This window comes from Lissotriton vulgaris, chromosome 10 (genome assembly GCF_964263255.1).
Source record: "Lissotriton vulgaris chromosome 10, aLisVul1.2, whole genome shotgun sequence".
NCBI lineage: Eukaryota > Metazoa > Chordata > Amphibia > Caudata > Salamandridae > Lissotriton > Lissotriton vulgaris.
This window is the reverse complement of record NC_141698.1, coordinates 1,005,485,605-1,005,503,577: the sequence shown is the minus strand read 5'-3', so window position 1 is coordinate 1,005,503,577 and position 17,973 is coordinate 1,005,485,605. Positions and strand designations below refer to the sequence as shown.

General features: G+C 43.8%; 1 protein-coding gene across 1 annotated transcript in view; it reads right to left on the bottom strand.

Annotated features, from left to right (window-relative positions):
- LOC147689143 (ras-related GTP-binding protein A) overlaps window positions 1-17,973 on the bottom strand; it is a 155,671-nt gene that overhangs the window by 68,081 nt on the left and 69,617 nt on the right. The window contains exons 3-5 of the mRNA XM_086942036.1: window positions 14,599-14,698; window positions 12,524-12,590; window positions 1,187-1,409 (exon numbers count right to left, since the gene is read on the bottom strand). Of these exons, the coding sequence (XP_086798162.1) occupies window positions 1,187-1,409; window positions 12,524-12,590; window positions 14,599-14,698 (390 nt within the window). The remainder of the gene's footprint in view (window positions 1-1,186; window positions 1,410-12,523; window positions 12,591-14,598; window positions 14,699-17,973) is intronic.

The following is a 17,973-nucleotide window of genomic DNA, read 5'->3' as shown; positions in this document are numbered from 1 at the left end:
GGTGCCGGCAATGCCGGAACAGACTCGGGGGCGTTCCCGGCGTCGCGTGACGTCGGCAAAAGCCAAAGAATCTCGGGAACGCCCCCGTGTCTGGTCCGGCATTGATGGACAGGCCCCTCGTCCAATGGCTAGGCTCCATTTATGGAGCTAGCCAATGGGACGGGGGGGCGTGTTCCATAGTGCTTACTATACTCAATAGATTTCTCTGGAGGAGGAGCCTAACGGCTCCGCCCCCCAGCGAAACCTAAAAAAGGGGCAGTTACTGTAGGAGAGGGTTTGTTTTGCTATAATAAGCACAGGCTGTGAAGAAGAGGTGCCCAAAGGTTCTTCAGAAGTACTCCTCCCAAGCTTTTGACAAGAAGAGAATGAGAAACAGTTGGGCTTTTTATGATGCCATTTGCAATAAAGAGAAAGATGGATTTAGATCTCAATACAGATATCTTACGAGAGTCCTAAAGCAATTTTCTCTTCCTCACACAAAGGGCATTTTGGGACATGAAGGCACAGAAATCACAGGCAGCCTTATGATGCTTTGAACTCAGGCATCAAAGAAAAGAAAAACATAGGTCTGTGCCGGACATCTGTCAACTGCAAAAGGATTTGAACTTCGAGACAGATGGCTTCAAAGACCATGTGAATTTTTCCAAAAATGTAGACTTTTAGGAGGTGGGAATAGATCTTCTAGAAGACTGGATACCAGAGAACCTGGCACTTATGCTGCGTGGAAACAAAAAAGGACAAGTGTAACTGATGACAGGTGGTGGCTTTATGACCTATTTCATCACTTTAGGTAGGGCCACCTCAGACAGATGCTTAGCGCTGCAAGAGCTGCCAGGTGAGAGTATCACAGTATGACGAGACCACATTTTCCCAGTATAGCATGGGTAATGGGAAGACTTCATGCAGATGACTCTGCAAGATGGAGTATCTATTCAAATGGGTAGTTATTACAACCAAGAACTGCTCACTTCTGTTACCCTATTAACCATTTCCTTTAGTGTTCAGGCACTCTGAACAGAAATGTACAACATTTGACTTAAGTCAATCGGGCAATAAAACAGATGGATAATTTGGGGAACCAGGACGGCATCACAAGTTTAGATACTTTTCAATCTTACTACTTTGTTTGTCCGTACCTAGTTCACCACTGTGTGGTAGTAAAAAACTAGCACATGCAAACCCTTACCAAGTCTCTTTGATCCTCCTGTACCAAATCCATTTTGTGCACCAAACAGAAGATTTTGGCATCGGGAGAGTTCTGGAGGATGGCTTCCAGGCATGACTGGTAGTAGTGCATGTCCTTCTCTAGCTCACGGCTTTCCACATCAAACACATAAATAAGGACCTCTACGTTTCGGAAGATGTTATCCCGCTGACTTGTGAAGTAGTTCTCCATGAAGGTGTCCTGCCTGACAGGAGAGAGAGAAAAAATAAGTGGGCTCAGTAACTGCTCTTAATGTCTTAACTTTAAGTGCAAAGGTGGATGCAGCAAAGTTGCATCTTGGCAAGTAGACGCCCTACAAAATGAAATTGCTCTCCAATGCATCTGGGCAGAGTTATAACAGTGGTTAAATAAAAAATACAAATAAAATGTATATTGATGCTCATAGCACATCAAACCTTTAGATATTATAAAGAATAGGTTACCAGTACTATGAAAATACATAATAAAAAAATAAACGAGAAGATTTTGGCCCTACAAAGTCATCCGAGGGATTTACTGAAATGAAACGAGCACCCAACCTCTAGTCTTATGATTTTCATTGTTAACAGAATACCCATATGGCACTGTGGAACCCACAGTACGCTTTTACTCAAGGCCCTAGAGTCTATAACGATATCAGTCATTACATACAAATCAAAACAATTGCATTCATTTAAAACACGTATATGTCAATTCGAACACTTTCAAATGTGTTTTAATGTAAACTAATGTTAACTTCATTTTCAGTGCTTACTATTACTACTCAGCAATGCTATGTGAATTCTTTTAAGCAGATGCGGAGTAAAAAAAGAAGCTGCAACTAGGGCCAGACTGGGAATCCAAAGCAGCCTTGGAATTTTTATCCAGACCAGCCCCTGTAGGGTACATTAATCACACGAGTTATCTGAACTATAGGAAAGTAGGATCAGCTTTCATGGTTACCCCCACATTTTACCGGCGTCTTTATGTTTTTTTGACTAGCCTGACTGGGATCCTTCTAGTCAGTACCCCAGTCACTGCGCTTCCTCCCTTAATTGACCATGGTAAGTACTTCAGTACCTCCACAATTGGCTACTGGTGTACCTTTGTAAGTCCCTAGTATATGGTACTAAGGTACCCAGGACATAGGTACACCAGGGGTCTCCCATGGGCTGCAGCATGTATTGCGCGACCCAAGAGAGACCACTTAAATTGTGACTACAGGTCTGCCATTGCAGCATGTGTGAGTTGGTGCTTGCATCAGAGGCCACTACATTTAAAACCTATAAGTCATCCCTATGGCTGGCCTTCCAGTCCTGAAGCGATGGCTAAGTATATAGTGGCTGTGCTGACCCTGGGCATGTTTGGGATCAAATCTGTTGGAATCATACCCCAACACTGGTAGTATGATTCCATGCACTGGGGGGCTTCTCCAGGGCCTGCCAACAAGCTAGTGTTGCTGCCGACCACAGACATGATTCTGCCCTTCTGCTGCTGAGCTCGAGCAGGGAAAGATAGAACAATAGGTTTCCTGTCACAGAGAGGTGTGACCACCTCCCAGACAGGGCTTAGTGTATTGTGCTGGGGAGCTCGTCTGCGGCACCAGACTGCTTTGAAGGGCACATTTGTTGCCCTCCTTGCATACTCCAGTTGGAACAGATTCAGGGAGCCTTGGCTCCCGCTTTGGCGTGAAGCTGTACATAGGACATGGGAGTATCCTCCCCTCTGTCCAGCCCCTCCTCTGGGAGAGACCCCCCCCCCCCCCCGAGTCGTCCTAACCCACTTCATAGGGTATTTAAGTGCTTACCTGTGGGTGAGGTCCTCAGATTCTTCGTGGGAAAAGACTCCAGCCGGAAACCAAGTCACTCTTCAACTGTCTGGCACACGTGCACTTTGTCTGAAACAGAGAGTGCATCAAGGAAGACTCCTGCTGCTTCTGGTCTTGCTGTTCTGAAAGTCTTCTTCATCGTCGTCTGTGTCTGAGCTTCTTCCAGGATCTTCAACAGACCTATGGGCATCAAGGACACCTGAAGTAATCTCCCTTGGAGTGAAGGAGTCCTTCCCCCTGCATCTGCAGGCACAGCAACAAAGCTGACCAGTCTGCTGCTCCTGACGGACTTGGAAAGGCTTAACAACACAAGTGGTGGTTCTGCAACTCCATCGAGGCCCAACTTGTCCTCTGCAATTTTGAGGCCAGTATCCCTCGTTGGAACAGCTGGGACCAAACACCTTTGCACTGCAGCGGCTTGCTGTTGCCAAATACTTCGGGCTGCAAGAAGCTCCAGCCTCCAGCATTTCTTCCTGCCAAGTACAGCATCCTCATAGCATCCTCTGCTCCATTGGCCTTCCTTCTTGGGGAGCTGCTCAAGGACCTCTTGCGAATCCTGTGCCTCCGGCATGTGGGTCTTCGTGAGGGTGACTTCTGCTCCAGTAGGCTCCCCCTGCTGCTCCCCCTGAATATCCCCTGCGCAGCAGCCAATCGGAAACTTCTGTAGCACTCCACGCCGGCGAGGTCATGGACGGCGTCACAGAGGGTACGACTCCGCTCGCGACCCCGCTGACGTCACTGGATCCATAATAGGGCCTCGTCGGCATGATGACGTCAGTTCTGCCCTTTTTCCGTGCCCCTGAGGTACACAGATGGACCGACATAAACAGTAATAGTATACATAGTACACAGTACTCAAAACAGCACACACAGTGTGAAATCAATGTAATATGCATGAACATATAAATACATCCATTAAAAAATTCACTCAAATATACACTTATCAGGTATAGAAGAGTGGACAAACGGGAAGGCGGGTGGGTCAGTGAGGAATCCACAGGCAGATACTGTATCAACCAGAAAAAGCGTTACCGAAGGCAAGTAACTTGTTCTTCTGATAGATACATCTGCCAGTGGATTCCTCACCTTGTGAATAGAGTCCCACAGCAGTCCCCACTCCTGGAGGAGGGTGTCCACTCTGCTATACCAAGAAATCCTGGAGGACAGCTACAGGAACAGATACCGAATAAGGCGGTGTCGCTTATATACAAGACACTCACCAACAACATGCTGGGAGATCTGGCGAACCTTAGAAGACACTGGGAGGCAGATGTGGGCACACTTGAGGATATCGACTGGGATTCTGTTTTAATGCACCCCAGGGAGGTGGCTATCAAATCTCGGCTCCGTCTGATTCAGTATAATGTGTTACACAGAACTTACATAGACAGGGTGAGACTGTTTAAAATGGGGAAAACTTTGGATGCCAAATGCCTAAGATGTCAATGTGAGGGAGGGGATTTTTTTCATATACTGTGGAAATGTGACAATATACAATCCTATTGGACCCTCATATTCACTGAACTTACAAATGTCTTGTCTGTGTCGCTTGAGCAGGAGCCGAAGTTGGCCATTCTGGGAATGACTAACGATGTTGATCTCCCACGCCATCTGTTGGGTGTTCTTGACCTTGGCGCTGGTGGTCGCAAAACGGGATATTGCAAAATATTGGGGTGCGGGGGATGTCCCTACTGTGGAAGAGTGGAGGAGAGGCCTGGACTTATACATGGCAGCAGAGCGGGTGACATATAAAGCGAGGGGGTGCCCGAATAAGTTTAGAAAAGTATGGTCGAAATTGAGACACTATCACGGACTAGACGGAGGACTGGGGGCGGGAGGCCCTTGAGCAAGACTGCCAATATGATAAGGCTGGGAGGGGGCCGGGGGGAATCCCGTGTGTCTACTTTTCTACTTCAGACACATTCTGATGGCTACACGTTCTTCTATTGTATGTCTACCGGGAGGGGGGGGATTGGGGACTGGAGGAGTTCTATGGTGCCACTGCTATGACTGCACAGTTAAGTTTTGAACAAGAGTTGATGTGACGATTTTTTTCCATGTACACTATGATATTTGTTCTGGGGAAGGGGGGGGTGGGGGAACAGAAAATGCAGTTGCCAGGATGGTTCACAAGAGTGCCTCCTTTACTATGTCGTTGACAGGTGGAAAGAACACCACTGGTGTTGTTGGATTACTGTTACTGCACGCTTTAGAGAAGGTCGGAGGGCTCTCTATGCTATACTTTGGAAGTGTACCATTGATTATTTGAAAACTTGTATGTTATTGTGGACTTATTTCCATCTGAGCATCTGCAATAAAAATAAATTTAAAAAACAAAAAAGAAATCCTGGAGGACAGAGCGCGCAAAGTGGCAGTCCCTCCTCACCTCGGAATCCAAGCAGTAATGCTTTGCGAAAGTGTGGAGGGAAGCCCAAGTCGCTGCTCTACAAATATCCTCTACAGGCACACCCCTAGCCAAAGCAGATGTAGAAGACTTTTCCCTAGTAAAATGAGCTCTAATTCCCTCTGGAGGTTCCTTACCAGCCAGGGCGTAGCAGATCTTTATACACAGGATAATCCATCTCGACAGCGTGCGCTTGTGCACTGCTTTTCCTTTCTTACAGCCAGCAAATCCAATAAAAAGCTGGCCATCCACACAATCGTCTTTAGTCCTATTGAGGTAGAAACTCACCGCCCTCTTAGGGTCTAGGCGGTGAAGCCGCTCCTCCTCCTTGGAAGGGTGAGAGGCAGGATAGAAGGTAGGGAGGGTAATGGACTGCCCCAGATGGAAGGAAGTTACCACCTTAGGCAGAAAAGCAGCCCTGGTCCTAAGTACCATTCTCTCAGCATGAGTGGTCAGGAATGGGGGTTTCGAAATAAGAGCTTGAAGCTCACTTACCCTCCTTGCCGAGGTAATTGCTACAGAAAAAACAGTCTTAAAAGACAGAAGTCTCATGGGACACTTGTGCAAGGGTTCAAAGGGTGAACCCATCAAGTAGGTTAAGACAAGATTCAAGTCCCATTGAGACACAATAAATGGAGTTGGAGGGAATTTGGTGGTAAGACCTTTTATAAAACGTAACACAATAGGTGACTTAAATAAAGACGGCTTGTCCCGCAAACAAAGGAATGCCGACAAGGCCGATAAATAACCTTTTACAGTCGCCACAGCAAAGCCCTGCTGGGCCAAAGAAAGAGCAAACTGAAGTATGTTGGACAAACGAGCTCTCAAGGGATCAATAGATTTCTCTCCACACCAGGAAACAAATTTGGACCACCTATAGGAATAGATGGACTTGGTGGAAAAACGCCTGGCCGAAAGAATTACATCCACCACATCAGGCGGGAGAGAAAATGAATTCAGGTTGCCCCGTTCAATCTCCAGGCATGAAGGTGTAAGGTCTGGAGGTGAGGGTGTAGAACCTGCCCCTCCATCTGAGAGAGGAGATCTTTCCTGAGACAGAGCGGTGGGCACGAGGAGAGGTGGAGATCTGTGTACCACACCCTTCTTGGCCAATCCGGGGCGACCAATATAACTTGGGCCCGGTCTTGGCGAATCTTCCTCAGAACCCGAGGGATCAAGGGTATGGGAGGAAACGCGTAAAGGAGTTGTGAGCCCAAACTCAACTGAAACGCGTCCCCCAAAGCTCCCAGCAACGGATTCTAGAGACTGCAGAATGACCGGCAGTGAGCGTTCTCGTGAGTGGCAAACAGGTCCACCTGAGGAGTTCCCCACGTCCGGAAGACGTGACAAACCACCTCTGGGTGAAGCCTCCCCTCGTGGTCGGCTGAGAAGTGCCGACTGAGACTGTCTGCGCGAACGTTCAGAACTCCGGCCAGATGATTTGCCATCAGACAAATCTGGTGGTCCTGAACCCAGAACCAGAGACACAGAGCTTCTCTGCAGAGAAGATGGGACCCCACTCCTCACTGCTTGTTGACAAACCACATCGCGGTCGTGTTGTCCGTCAGGACCTGAACTGCCTGACCGCGAAGGGAAGGGAGGAAGGCCTTGAGTGCCACACGAATCGCCCTCAATTCCAGAAGGTTGATGTGAAGAAACCTTTCCTCTGGAGACCAAAGACCCTTGACCTCCAGATCCCACAGATGAGCACCCCACCCTAGAGTAGATACATCTGTTATCACCGTGGCCACAGCTGGAGGCAGTTGAAAGAGCTTTCCTTGAGACAGATTCCTTCCACGCTCCACCAAGATAGATCCGCCGCAGCTTCTCTGGAGATCCTCACTGACTCCCCGAGATCTCCGTTGTGTTGATACCACTGCCTGCGGAGGCACCACTGGAGTGCCCTAATGTGCTAGCGATGAAGACTCGAGGCGCAGTAGTAAGACCAAACGGTAGAACCACAAACTGGTAATGCTGCGATCCTACCGTAAAACGGAGATACTTCCTGATGTGAACATATGCATCCTGCAAATCTATTGACACCATCCAGTCTTCTTCCATCAGCGACTGAAGAACCTGTGCAAGGGTAAGCATCTTGAACTTCTCTTCAGATAAGATTCAAGACCCTAAGATCTATTCGCCAAGACCAGGCCCAAGTTATATTGGTCGCCCCGGATTGGCCAAGAAGGGTGTTGTACAAGGCCAATCCTGGATCTCAGGATCTTTATCTGAAACAAGATAAGTTCAAGATGCTAAGGAGAGTCCCAAGAAACGGTTGGCGTCGGCGGCGCGGAAAAAAGGGAACTGACGTCATCACGCCGACGAGGCCCTATTATGGATCCAGTGACATCAGCGGGGTCGCGAGCAGAGTGGTACCCTCTGTGACGTTGTTCATGACCTCGCCGGCGTGGAGAGCTACAAAAGTTTCTGATTGGCTGCTGCGTAGGGGACATTCACAAGGTGAGGAATCCACTCGCAAATGTATCTATCAGAATCTGTCCTACTATGGCTCTGCAAACTGGGCGAAGTACAACCCCTTCCTTACACACTTGATTCTTGGTGGTAGTAATGGCGTGCAGTCACTGGATTCTTAGGGAAGTAGTATGTGGGAGCTCAAATACACTTTAGTATAATGAATTAAGAAATGAAAGAAAGAAATGAAGAAACTTATTTAATGTACACTCGAAATGAATACTAAAGATATGAGAATGTACACAACACACTTTTGTGTCTTATGAGCCTTGAGAAATCTACTAGCACATTCGCTATGGCGAGTCAGATTTTATCAAAGTGAGCTATTTTTTAGGGCCTCCTGGCCCGGTCTGGCAAAAGAGCTCCTGACAAAGAACAGGCATTCTGAAATTGAACGAGCAACAAAGATGCCTTTAAATCTTGTTTTTATTTGGTCACATTTACTTTTCTGAAAGACAGAGTTCAAATGTCAACTTATGTCTTCTTACAAATGACTGCTTATTTTATCCTTGAGATTGGTGTTTACAAAATCATATAACTTGGCAGTCAGGGAAACAAAGGTAAAGTGATCAGTCTGACAATCATGCTGGGGTACAAGCAGTGTAAAATGAAAGGCTGTAGATAGTCATTTTTCTTCAAACACAACATTTACATAGTTTGGAAATGAATTATTTCAAAATATAGTTTAGTAGTTGGGAAAGCACTAAAAAAAAATTGCCGTCGATGTAAACAAAGATTTTTATAGGATCAAAACACTTTTAATGGTGAGGCGCAAATGAGGAGTATTTTCTGAAACCCTATTTCCACACATTGTTTGTATGCTATATAATTCTATCAGTAAAAAACGCATGTCAGTGGGAAGGTTTGCGGCCATTTCAATTGAAATATGATGTCTGTATAGGACAGTGCACTACGCTATCATGCTTTAGTAATATAATTATTAAAAGAGAGCTTTTAAACATGAACTGAAAAACATTCCTGCCCCCTCCCTGATGACAATGCTATTAGTGAACTAAGAGGCAAGTCAGGGTCATGTGTACCCTTATATGGGCTAGATTTCTATTTTACATGTAGGTAGACGTTTAGTCTATTAAGTCAAAGAAAAAGAGTTTTTGCACAGCAGACACGCTAAACTTACATACATGAAGGTGCTCTCATATGTGATAATTGAAGAAAAATGACGGTGAAATAAAATATTTGCCTACGATCACACAACAGAAGACCAGTTTATGGATCAAATGTGTTACAGTTAGGCTATACAAGATAATATGGTACCCAAGTAGTACAAAGAATCAGGGTGCACTGCAATCTAATTATGGGGAAGTAGACAGCATATATAGTATAACAGCGGTGCTCCAAGGAAAAATGGGTAGTTACCATAAACGCCAACGTGCCCTCCAAATCCGAGCACTCCGGTATTTTGCAAAAAATAGTCAAGAGTTCAGCAATTTCAAAGTAATAGTCCACTTTAATCCAGGCTGAATATTTTCAAGCTGATAACATTATCTGCTTTCTGTTCGGAACATTTTTTGGAGGATTTTTTCTTTGGAACTAACCATGATGCTTACTGCAAGCCTGATGTGAAGACTTGGACTTCACATTGCAAACTTGGATTAAAGTGGACTATCACTTTGAGATTGCTGAACTCTTGACTATTTTTGCAAAATACTTGAGTGCTCAGATTTCTATGTTACAGTTAGGGTGAGAAGATTATTCAAGTTGCTCAACCTTCAGGCCTGGTGAAAATTTTATGAATTGTCAAGGCCTGGTTCTAGACCTGGAGTAAATCAATGCTTCTCCCCACTATAATCCCTGTACTACCCTGGAGTCTAGGTGGATTCCACCCAAGTCAACGCTCAACGGGATTCGGTTCTGATGAAGATTACCGCATTGCTCTTGGAATTGGGCCAAGTCTCTTAACATCACTGTTTCCCAGCCTATTGGTCTCTCAGTCAGTGTTCAACATGCATTCTCAGCAGCGAGTCTGCTGCACCTCTTGTGGGCTGAGCGAGAGTTGGCAGTTCCTCTTAGCCTCCTTGGAGGTCACATTTGCAGTGATGTGACTGCATGGAGAAGTGCAGATTTTCTAATTGTTGGTCCTGCTGCTGCACGGTGTAGTCCCACTGGGGCACAGATCAAGCACAGACCAGACTCAAGCAGAGGGTAAGGATTACAGATCATGTCACAGTCTCCGGTTTAGAAAAGGCTCAGGACACACTGCCGCTCCAGGAATCCCGGACAGGAATCACAGAGAAGAGTCTAGGACCCACCGACACCAAGGTAAACTGTCCACGCTCCATATTCTTCCACTTCTGCAGACCAACCAAACAGGGTCGCGTTGCATACTGCTATTCCTGGACAATCCTCCTGCAGGGTTGGCAGGCTCTTTCCCTCTGAGCACGCAGGTTGGTTTCTGGGTACTTAAGGAGAGCTGTACAGCTTTACAGCAATGGGTGGGTAGACGGACTTTATGTTCTCTCAAATATGGGTAGTTGCCTGTCAGGCAGACACTAGCTCTGGTTGCATTACAGTCCTCTGACTACTTTGTGGAGCATTCCCTTCACCATAGAGGACTCAGAATGGGTACAACCAGTGAGTCGTCGGGTCCATGAACTGTAAAAGCAGACAGGAGATGTGAACCAACTGTCTGCACTCTCAGGACTGGTTTAGGGAGGTTCTGCTTTCAAGTGCATTGCCAGACTGCTCTCCAGATACAGCCTTTGTGTAGAGTGATGCTCCTCACATACAGGCTGTCTCCATACTAGAGCACCCTAAACTGAGGAACAAAGAGATATGAGCTTTCTGCACCTGGCTGTCATCAGCCGTACATACTGCAAGAGGGATAAAGGAAATACAAAAGGCCGGCCACACCAAAGTGGGACTACTCACCTTGATCAATCGAGACTGCAGTTGCACTCTTCACCCCCATCATCTACCAAAATTGCAATGCTACAGGAAGACTAATCAGCAGCACCTTGCTCAGCCAAAGGCTAATTGAATGTCTAGAGGGATCTGGCCTCCTCTTTCCTCACTTGTGAAAACAAACTCACATCCATCTTAAGCATCAAGTAGGGCTGGTCGCATCCAAAATGGATCCCAGAACTCCATTATCCTGGTTCACTCATACATGCCATGTGTGTACTAGAAAGGCTACAGTGAGGGTAAGGTGGACGAACAACAGCCATCTAAACAAGACTTGGATCAAGAAGGATTTGTAGACCAGAGACTAATTTTCTTCTTTGGTGAAGGCTAATCGCATGCACAGATAGCAAATTTCACAGTGCCGTGAACCCATTTTACTATTTTGTTCTGAGCCAGCGACTAAGTTTTAGTTAGGCGGCTTTGCTAAATCAATGCTTTACTGACATAGGATTGATTGTCTGGGGTCAAAAAAAGATGAATTTGCACAACTTGATGACCTACAAATCTGCAACTCTTTCTGCATATGTTTATATTTTAGCCGCTCCTCCTAGTGACATCTCATGGTATTCATCATTTCCTATTTTCACATTCATCCTATTCTAGTTTCCACCCCTCTATTCACATTTATCCACTGAGCTACTTAGTCACTGTAACTAAAAACCGATTTGCTTAGATAACATACATTTTATACTCTTATCAAATATTCTAAATCCTTACTCTAGATCAATCGTTTACAACTCCAGTAAGACCACTAAACAATTAGTTTGTGAAATTTGCTCTCTGCCATTTTCAGGTTCTCTTTAATATGTTGTTTCCCAAATCCAGATAAAGGGGTTAAGATTAGGGCACCTTGTTTAATGCGATTTACTTTTTGGGAGATTTCAGTCTGCATTTATCCATAATTACTTTTTGATCATTGTATCTTTATTTATCCATATTTATTGGGTTTTGTTAAAAAAACAACAACCTTTAACTAGTATATTTTTACATTTATTAAACTATTACATGTACCCCGAAAAGTGGATGCATGATGGGTTTTAGTGATATAAGAAGCAACAGACGATGCATTATTCACATGCAATATACTCATATAACATTTGGATTTCAGTACAAACATGTGTACCCCTGCACCCGTCTAAGGCTCCATTAGGAACATGCGTCACTTATGCATTGTTAATTCCTTTGAGTGTCAGCCTGCACATTTATTAACCAAGCATTAATGATTGACAGCATAAAAATTCACTCCAAAAAAGCCCATATTCCCTTTTTTCCATATTTTAAAATAAATTCCTACAGAGAAATAGATGTTTCCAGTCCATATTTACCTGTAAAAACAAGGAAAAAAAACTAAACTGGGGCTTTCATTATGATCAATGAATCTCCTAAAGAATAGACTTAAAACTCTCTTGCTCTAGAAATGTCTCACGAACCAGCACAATATATTAAATTAGTGTTGAGGGAACATGATAAGGTTAGATGAACTTCAGTGATATGACATAACCTTCACATTTTGTGCCATCGGGTTATTATAAAAATTCTGTTTGATTTTAGTATTTCCTTGGTAGGCAAGTGTCAACAAAATCAGTCAAGTATTCCATATTCACCCAAAAGCTTCTAAAGGCAATGGGATTAGCAGCTTCACACTATCTACTAAAACTCCAAAATGAGTTATTTGTTTCTTCTTATTGTACAAAAGAGAAAACCTTGTACCTACCCACCACAGTCCCAGAGGTTCAACACCAAATTTCCTAGGAAACGTACATGAGAGTGCTCCACATCAACTGGAAAACAAAATCAAGGAAGAGGAATAAATAACAGTGTTATAACTGGTATGAATTCTAAAAACCAAAATAAAGGCAAGAAAAAGACTGCATAAGCCACAGCTGTCTGTGGATAGATTGGGTTGAGAGAATTATGGCTGAGACACAAACAGGGGTTTAAAATTTCAACTTCATATTTACAGAATAGATACAAGGAAGTTCTATTAATTTTTAAGAATTGCTCTGGGATAGAAACTTTAGATTGTATACCTAGTGAACAGTACTGCAGACTGTGCATAAATTCCAATCTAGATTACGCAAGTGTGCATTATGATCGCCTCTTAGTATTAACTGTGGACCTAGTGAATATAGAATACTGCAAGCACACCTACTCATTTTTTGGTCTGAAGAGAACAGGCCAGTCTCCTTCGCTGACAGCCAGTCAAGGAAAGAGCAGATTTCTTTATTGTGTTTTAGTGAAACATGCATTCAAGCTGACTTGCTATGAATTACAATGGAGTCAGCAAAATAGATGGGTGTACATGAAATAAACGATGCACTCTCAGTATCCAAAACCATTAAACTTATCCACCCAATTCACATAGACTTCTTAGTTCAGCTGGTGTCTGTTATAACTCTACTTTAATCTCAAACTCTTTATAGCTTTCATTATTTGTCAAAAAAACAGCAGCAAAAAGCAATATGACAGGACGGGATACCACTTCAATACTCACCACTGTGACAACTCTATGGAAATTGCGCAATGCATACTGATACTACTTTATAAGACTAGGCCTATCTAACACATTGCAGCACTGGCACATCCTAGTGTATTGAGCTAATTATCAACCAGGGCTCAAGTGTGGAGGAGAGAGAAAATGCCGCCTCTTTGTACTTCAACTTAGCCACTTTATTTCAGGCTCCATATATTTTTCCATTTTCGTTTGTTTTGTTGATACCTTGCTTATTTTTATTTAAATTTTTTTTTTAAAAAACAGAAAACCGAATGGTTGTCGGTCCATCCGCAAAGGCAGTTTTCGAAGTACTTCATTCAGCCTATCAAAGTTAACAGTGAGATTAGAAATGTTGCTTTCAAATCATGGTCGAAGGCTATACCGGTCTCCTTGATGGAGTGAGACAAACAATGTATTCCTTCATCAGTGTATGCTTCATTGCTGCCATTAAAAGCTCACTTGCTAAGTTTAAAGAAGCCAGTGCTGTTTTGTATGCGATTATGGTGGTCTGAACTGGCATACCATATGTTTACTGTGGGTGGGTGGTGGCTGTGAGAACTAACAGAAAAACACACTCTGGGGTCCTTATCTGCTCTTCTCCATTTGGTAGTGCAAGACTAGATTTCACAGTTCCTTGTCTCAGTGGACACACATGATTCTTATAATCGAGAAAGAGATTTGTGTTGATAGTCTTCTGCCCTGTCAAGGTATGTGCCCAAGAAAGATGACAATTTTCTAGTTGAACCCATGGCTTTAGAATCTTAGAACTTTACTCATGCATACTCACTGGGCTTGCTTTCATTCCGGTTGTTTGAGGAAAATTGTTTTCCTGCGTCTTTAGTTTTACAACCCAATTGCCCTTCTTATAAGCAGCCTTGCACCTTGAGGTAATTTGCACAGTTGCACATCGTAATTGCTCATATATATGTAATGCATGATCACCAAGTATGTCAGTGACTGAACCACGCATTGAATTCAACAATTCAGATTCTGTGCAACAACCATGAACTTCCTCCAGCACAATGGCAGAGTGCACAGAGGCGCTACACTCCTAGTGTCATCATTTTCCTCAAAGGATCTTCCGGCAGTGCTAGTGTTTATAGGAGTTTGTGTCTTTACATTAACATCTTCTCATGGGGACCCCTAAAACTGCCTCATTAACTGGAGGCACTAGTATCATAATGACACTTCAGTCTAGATTTCCTCAACAGACCGCTTATGCTGAAGTTCATACTTCTCAACATCTCACTTGCTCTAGTTCTCTATACGTTTATCCGGATTATACAATTTCTTACTTGTGGCCCCGAGACGTCGCGTATCTCTGGCAATGTAATTTGCAAAGATGATCGATCTCATGCTAGTCTTTCCAGAGCCACTTTTCCCCATCAGCAGCACCTATTAAGAAAAAAAATGTAGGGAGATAAAAAGAGCAAACATTAATTAAGACATAACCACACAGCACTCGCATTTGAAAAAAAACATTCATACTGAAAACTTTTAAAAACTATTTAGGCTTTCACATCTTGACTGAGAAGATCATTATGTGATATCCCACTTCGTATCTAGTATGTGCCACTAATATGGCGAGTGATCATTCAGCGAACTTGGAATGTGAGCCCAATTCCAATTTACACTCATTTAAATGGGAAAAATTCTCAAATTCAGATGTGCTCAAACATGAAATGTGAAATGCAGGCAAAAAACCTCTGAGGGCACAATTTTGGTTTCTGTTATCTACATTTGTGTGCAACCAGGACCCTTCACCTATTACAGAATGATGCATTGGCGGGGAAGTTTGTAGACTTCCCTTTAATGTCTATCCCCCACTCCCTATTCCAGTACTTTCATAACACACTTGCATTCCACCTTCCTTTTTTCCATCTGCTCCTCTCTTTTTGTCTGCCCCACCATCACCATAATCCCACTTTGTACCTCACCTTTTTTGTTTCACAACAAAGACTTGTCCAGTGCCCTTCACCCAGCCATTTGTGACTGACATATGTGATAATACAATGTTTCAACAGGTAATATTTAAAGACAATTTTTTGTAATTAGCACATCAGTTGCAAGGCGAAGAAAACAGGGAGACCTAAATCGTTATTGCAATGTATGCCAAGAGCAGTTTGTTTTATAGAAAAAAACACAGTAGGAAAGAAAAGCACCACATTACAATCAATGTACATGTAACCTGTACAAACTTGTACACATGTGTGCTCGTGAAAGTGTGAACAGTGGAAGGTGAGAAGTAAAACAGAAGGGACGGCACAAAAGAAAACACACAATCAATATTTACAGAGACATTTTTTGTGGTTCATAGTGATCAAAAATTAGGGGGAGGTCAATTATTCGGTGAACCACGGAGCATGCGTCAAGTAATCACGCTTTTGGGAGTGGGGGAAGGGTGGGTTGACGGCGTTTCAAACTGTTGTAAGTTCAGGTCATCTTCATGACCAGTTACAGAATTGTAAGTGCTGAGGAGAAAGAAGAAAGATAAAAAGAATAAGGAATTGTAGGGAAAGGACCAGCGTCACCACATCTGGGGGGAAAAAATCCATAATACCTGCGTGATAGTAGAAGGGTAAGTCCAGGAAGTACAAAGGGGGGCACGAGGTCTGCGGAAATGGCCGAGGGGAGCGAATTAGAAAAGTGGTGGTGGAGTACTGCCCCAAAAGAACTAATATACATGAGGCAGAGGAGAAAAAACGCGTAAGAGCGAGTACTTAAAAAGGTGCTCGAATCGCTGTACTGATCAGTACGGTGAAAAGGACTCACTGTAGTGCATTGAATAGCACTTATTCCAGGTGGGCTGACGTAGATTACAAGAAGCTCAGCAATTTGGAGTGCAGTTGTATGGTGTCTGGTGTCAGGGGAATGACATCCGTTAATGTGGCTAGGAGGAGAAAGGAGGACTGTTAGGGGGGGATGTAGACAACCGAGAGTAAAACCGGATAAGGTCATCAGAGGAAGGACTAACCGTGGGAAAAATAAGTAGGACATCAGTGGATGCTAAGCGAAGGCCATCCGGAACCGCAAGAACCTTCAGGGAAGTTGCATACTGCGGCGTGAGTCCGAGTGCGAGAATGGGGATGGATGTGTGAGAATATAGAAAGCCGGGACGTCCTGTGAGCGGCAGGATGGGGGAAGACATGAAGTCACTACGTCGGAGATGGGCGGGGAAATGAATGCCGAGCAGTGAAAGTTTAGAAGGCCGGTACAGAGAAAAATTGTGAAATGCGAGAAGATTCACAGTTGCACAAGAATATACACATATCGCCATGTCATGTAGATCAGTGGTAGCACAGCTGGTTAAGTTATGTTAACTGGGAAGACCTGGCTTGGCAGTTCAGGCTGGACTGTTCCCATGAGGCACAGGGTCAAGACTGATTTGCATATAGCTGGGTCTGAACTGAGGTGCTAAAGTGAGCTAAAGAACAATGGTTGAAAAGTTTCAGTGCTCTGTCTATCATTTCCTTGTGTTTGAATTGTTAGATGGCTACCACGTGGATCATTCTAGGCTGAAACAGGTTAACATGATTTACAAATATCCAAGGAGGCAGAGAATGTGTCATATAGAAGCGTACAGTAAATCAGATATTTAGATACATCATACAAAATGGACCAATTAAGCATGATTAGCATATATGCAAAGAGACAGAATATGTGTCATCTATAAGCCCACAGTTAATATGGTGGTCAAATGCATACTACAAAATGGAGCAAGGGACGTTTACGGTGGGCCCAAAAAGGGGAGCCCAAGTGGTTGTTACATTAAAACAATGAAAATATTCTGGGAGATAAGGGAATAGGCAAACTTTTGAAATGCAAGGGACTCAAAAAATGTGTTGGCATCAGTGTATCTCCGCACGTGAAGGGAATATTTTTGTAATGGAAGGGCAGTAAGATAAAGATATCATTGTGAACCTAAGAGGATTCATATGCATGTGAACGCATATAGGCTTTGGTATGGAGATTGACAGCAATCATGGGGCAATACTTTTACAGGATGATAGTGTTGTTCCATTCATCGAGGGTATTAAGGCCACGGTTCACAGAGTGACATCAAGTTATCCATCGGCATTTGCATTTATTCAACAGTTGTTTTAAGTTGCCACCGCATTTAGGTAGCGTAGGTCGATCAATCACTTGCCAGGACAAGTCAGTCTCGCAGTGGCCTCTCTCAAGATAGTATTTGACTAACGGTGCGGTCTCAACTTTGTAGTGGATGTAGCTTTTGTGTTGGATGATCCATCGTTTTATCATTTGTGTGGTCTGACCTTTGTATAGTAGATTACAAGGGCATTGTGTAGCGTAGAACATGTTGGTAGAGCGGAAATTGATGAAAGACTTCAATTAGTAGATACGGTCATACACTTTGAATTCTTTAGTATTGGTTGTCAGGGAACAGGCAACACAATTTTGCCATTTATAGTGTCCAAGTATAGGTGGGAGACCCCATACTGATGTAATGGAACCCAAGTCGTCAGGCTTTTTTGGGCCATGTAATGGCATGTACTAAATGATCAGACAGATTTTCTCCTCTTTTGTACGAGAAAAGCGGTGGTTGCTGAAAAGTCTTGTGGGTTCGTAAAACATTCCAGTTCATTTTTATGATGTTGCACACTTTATTGCTAGAGGGACTGATGGAGAAGACAAACGGGATGAGTTTGTTT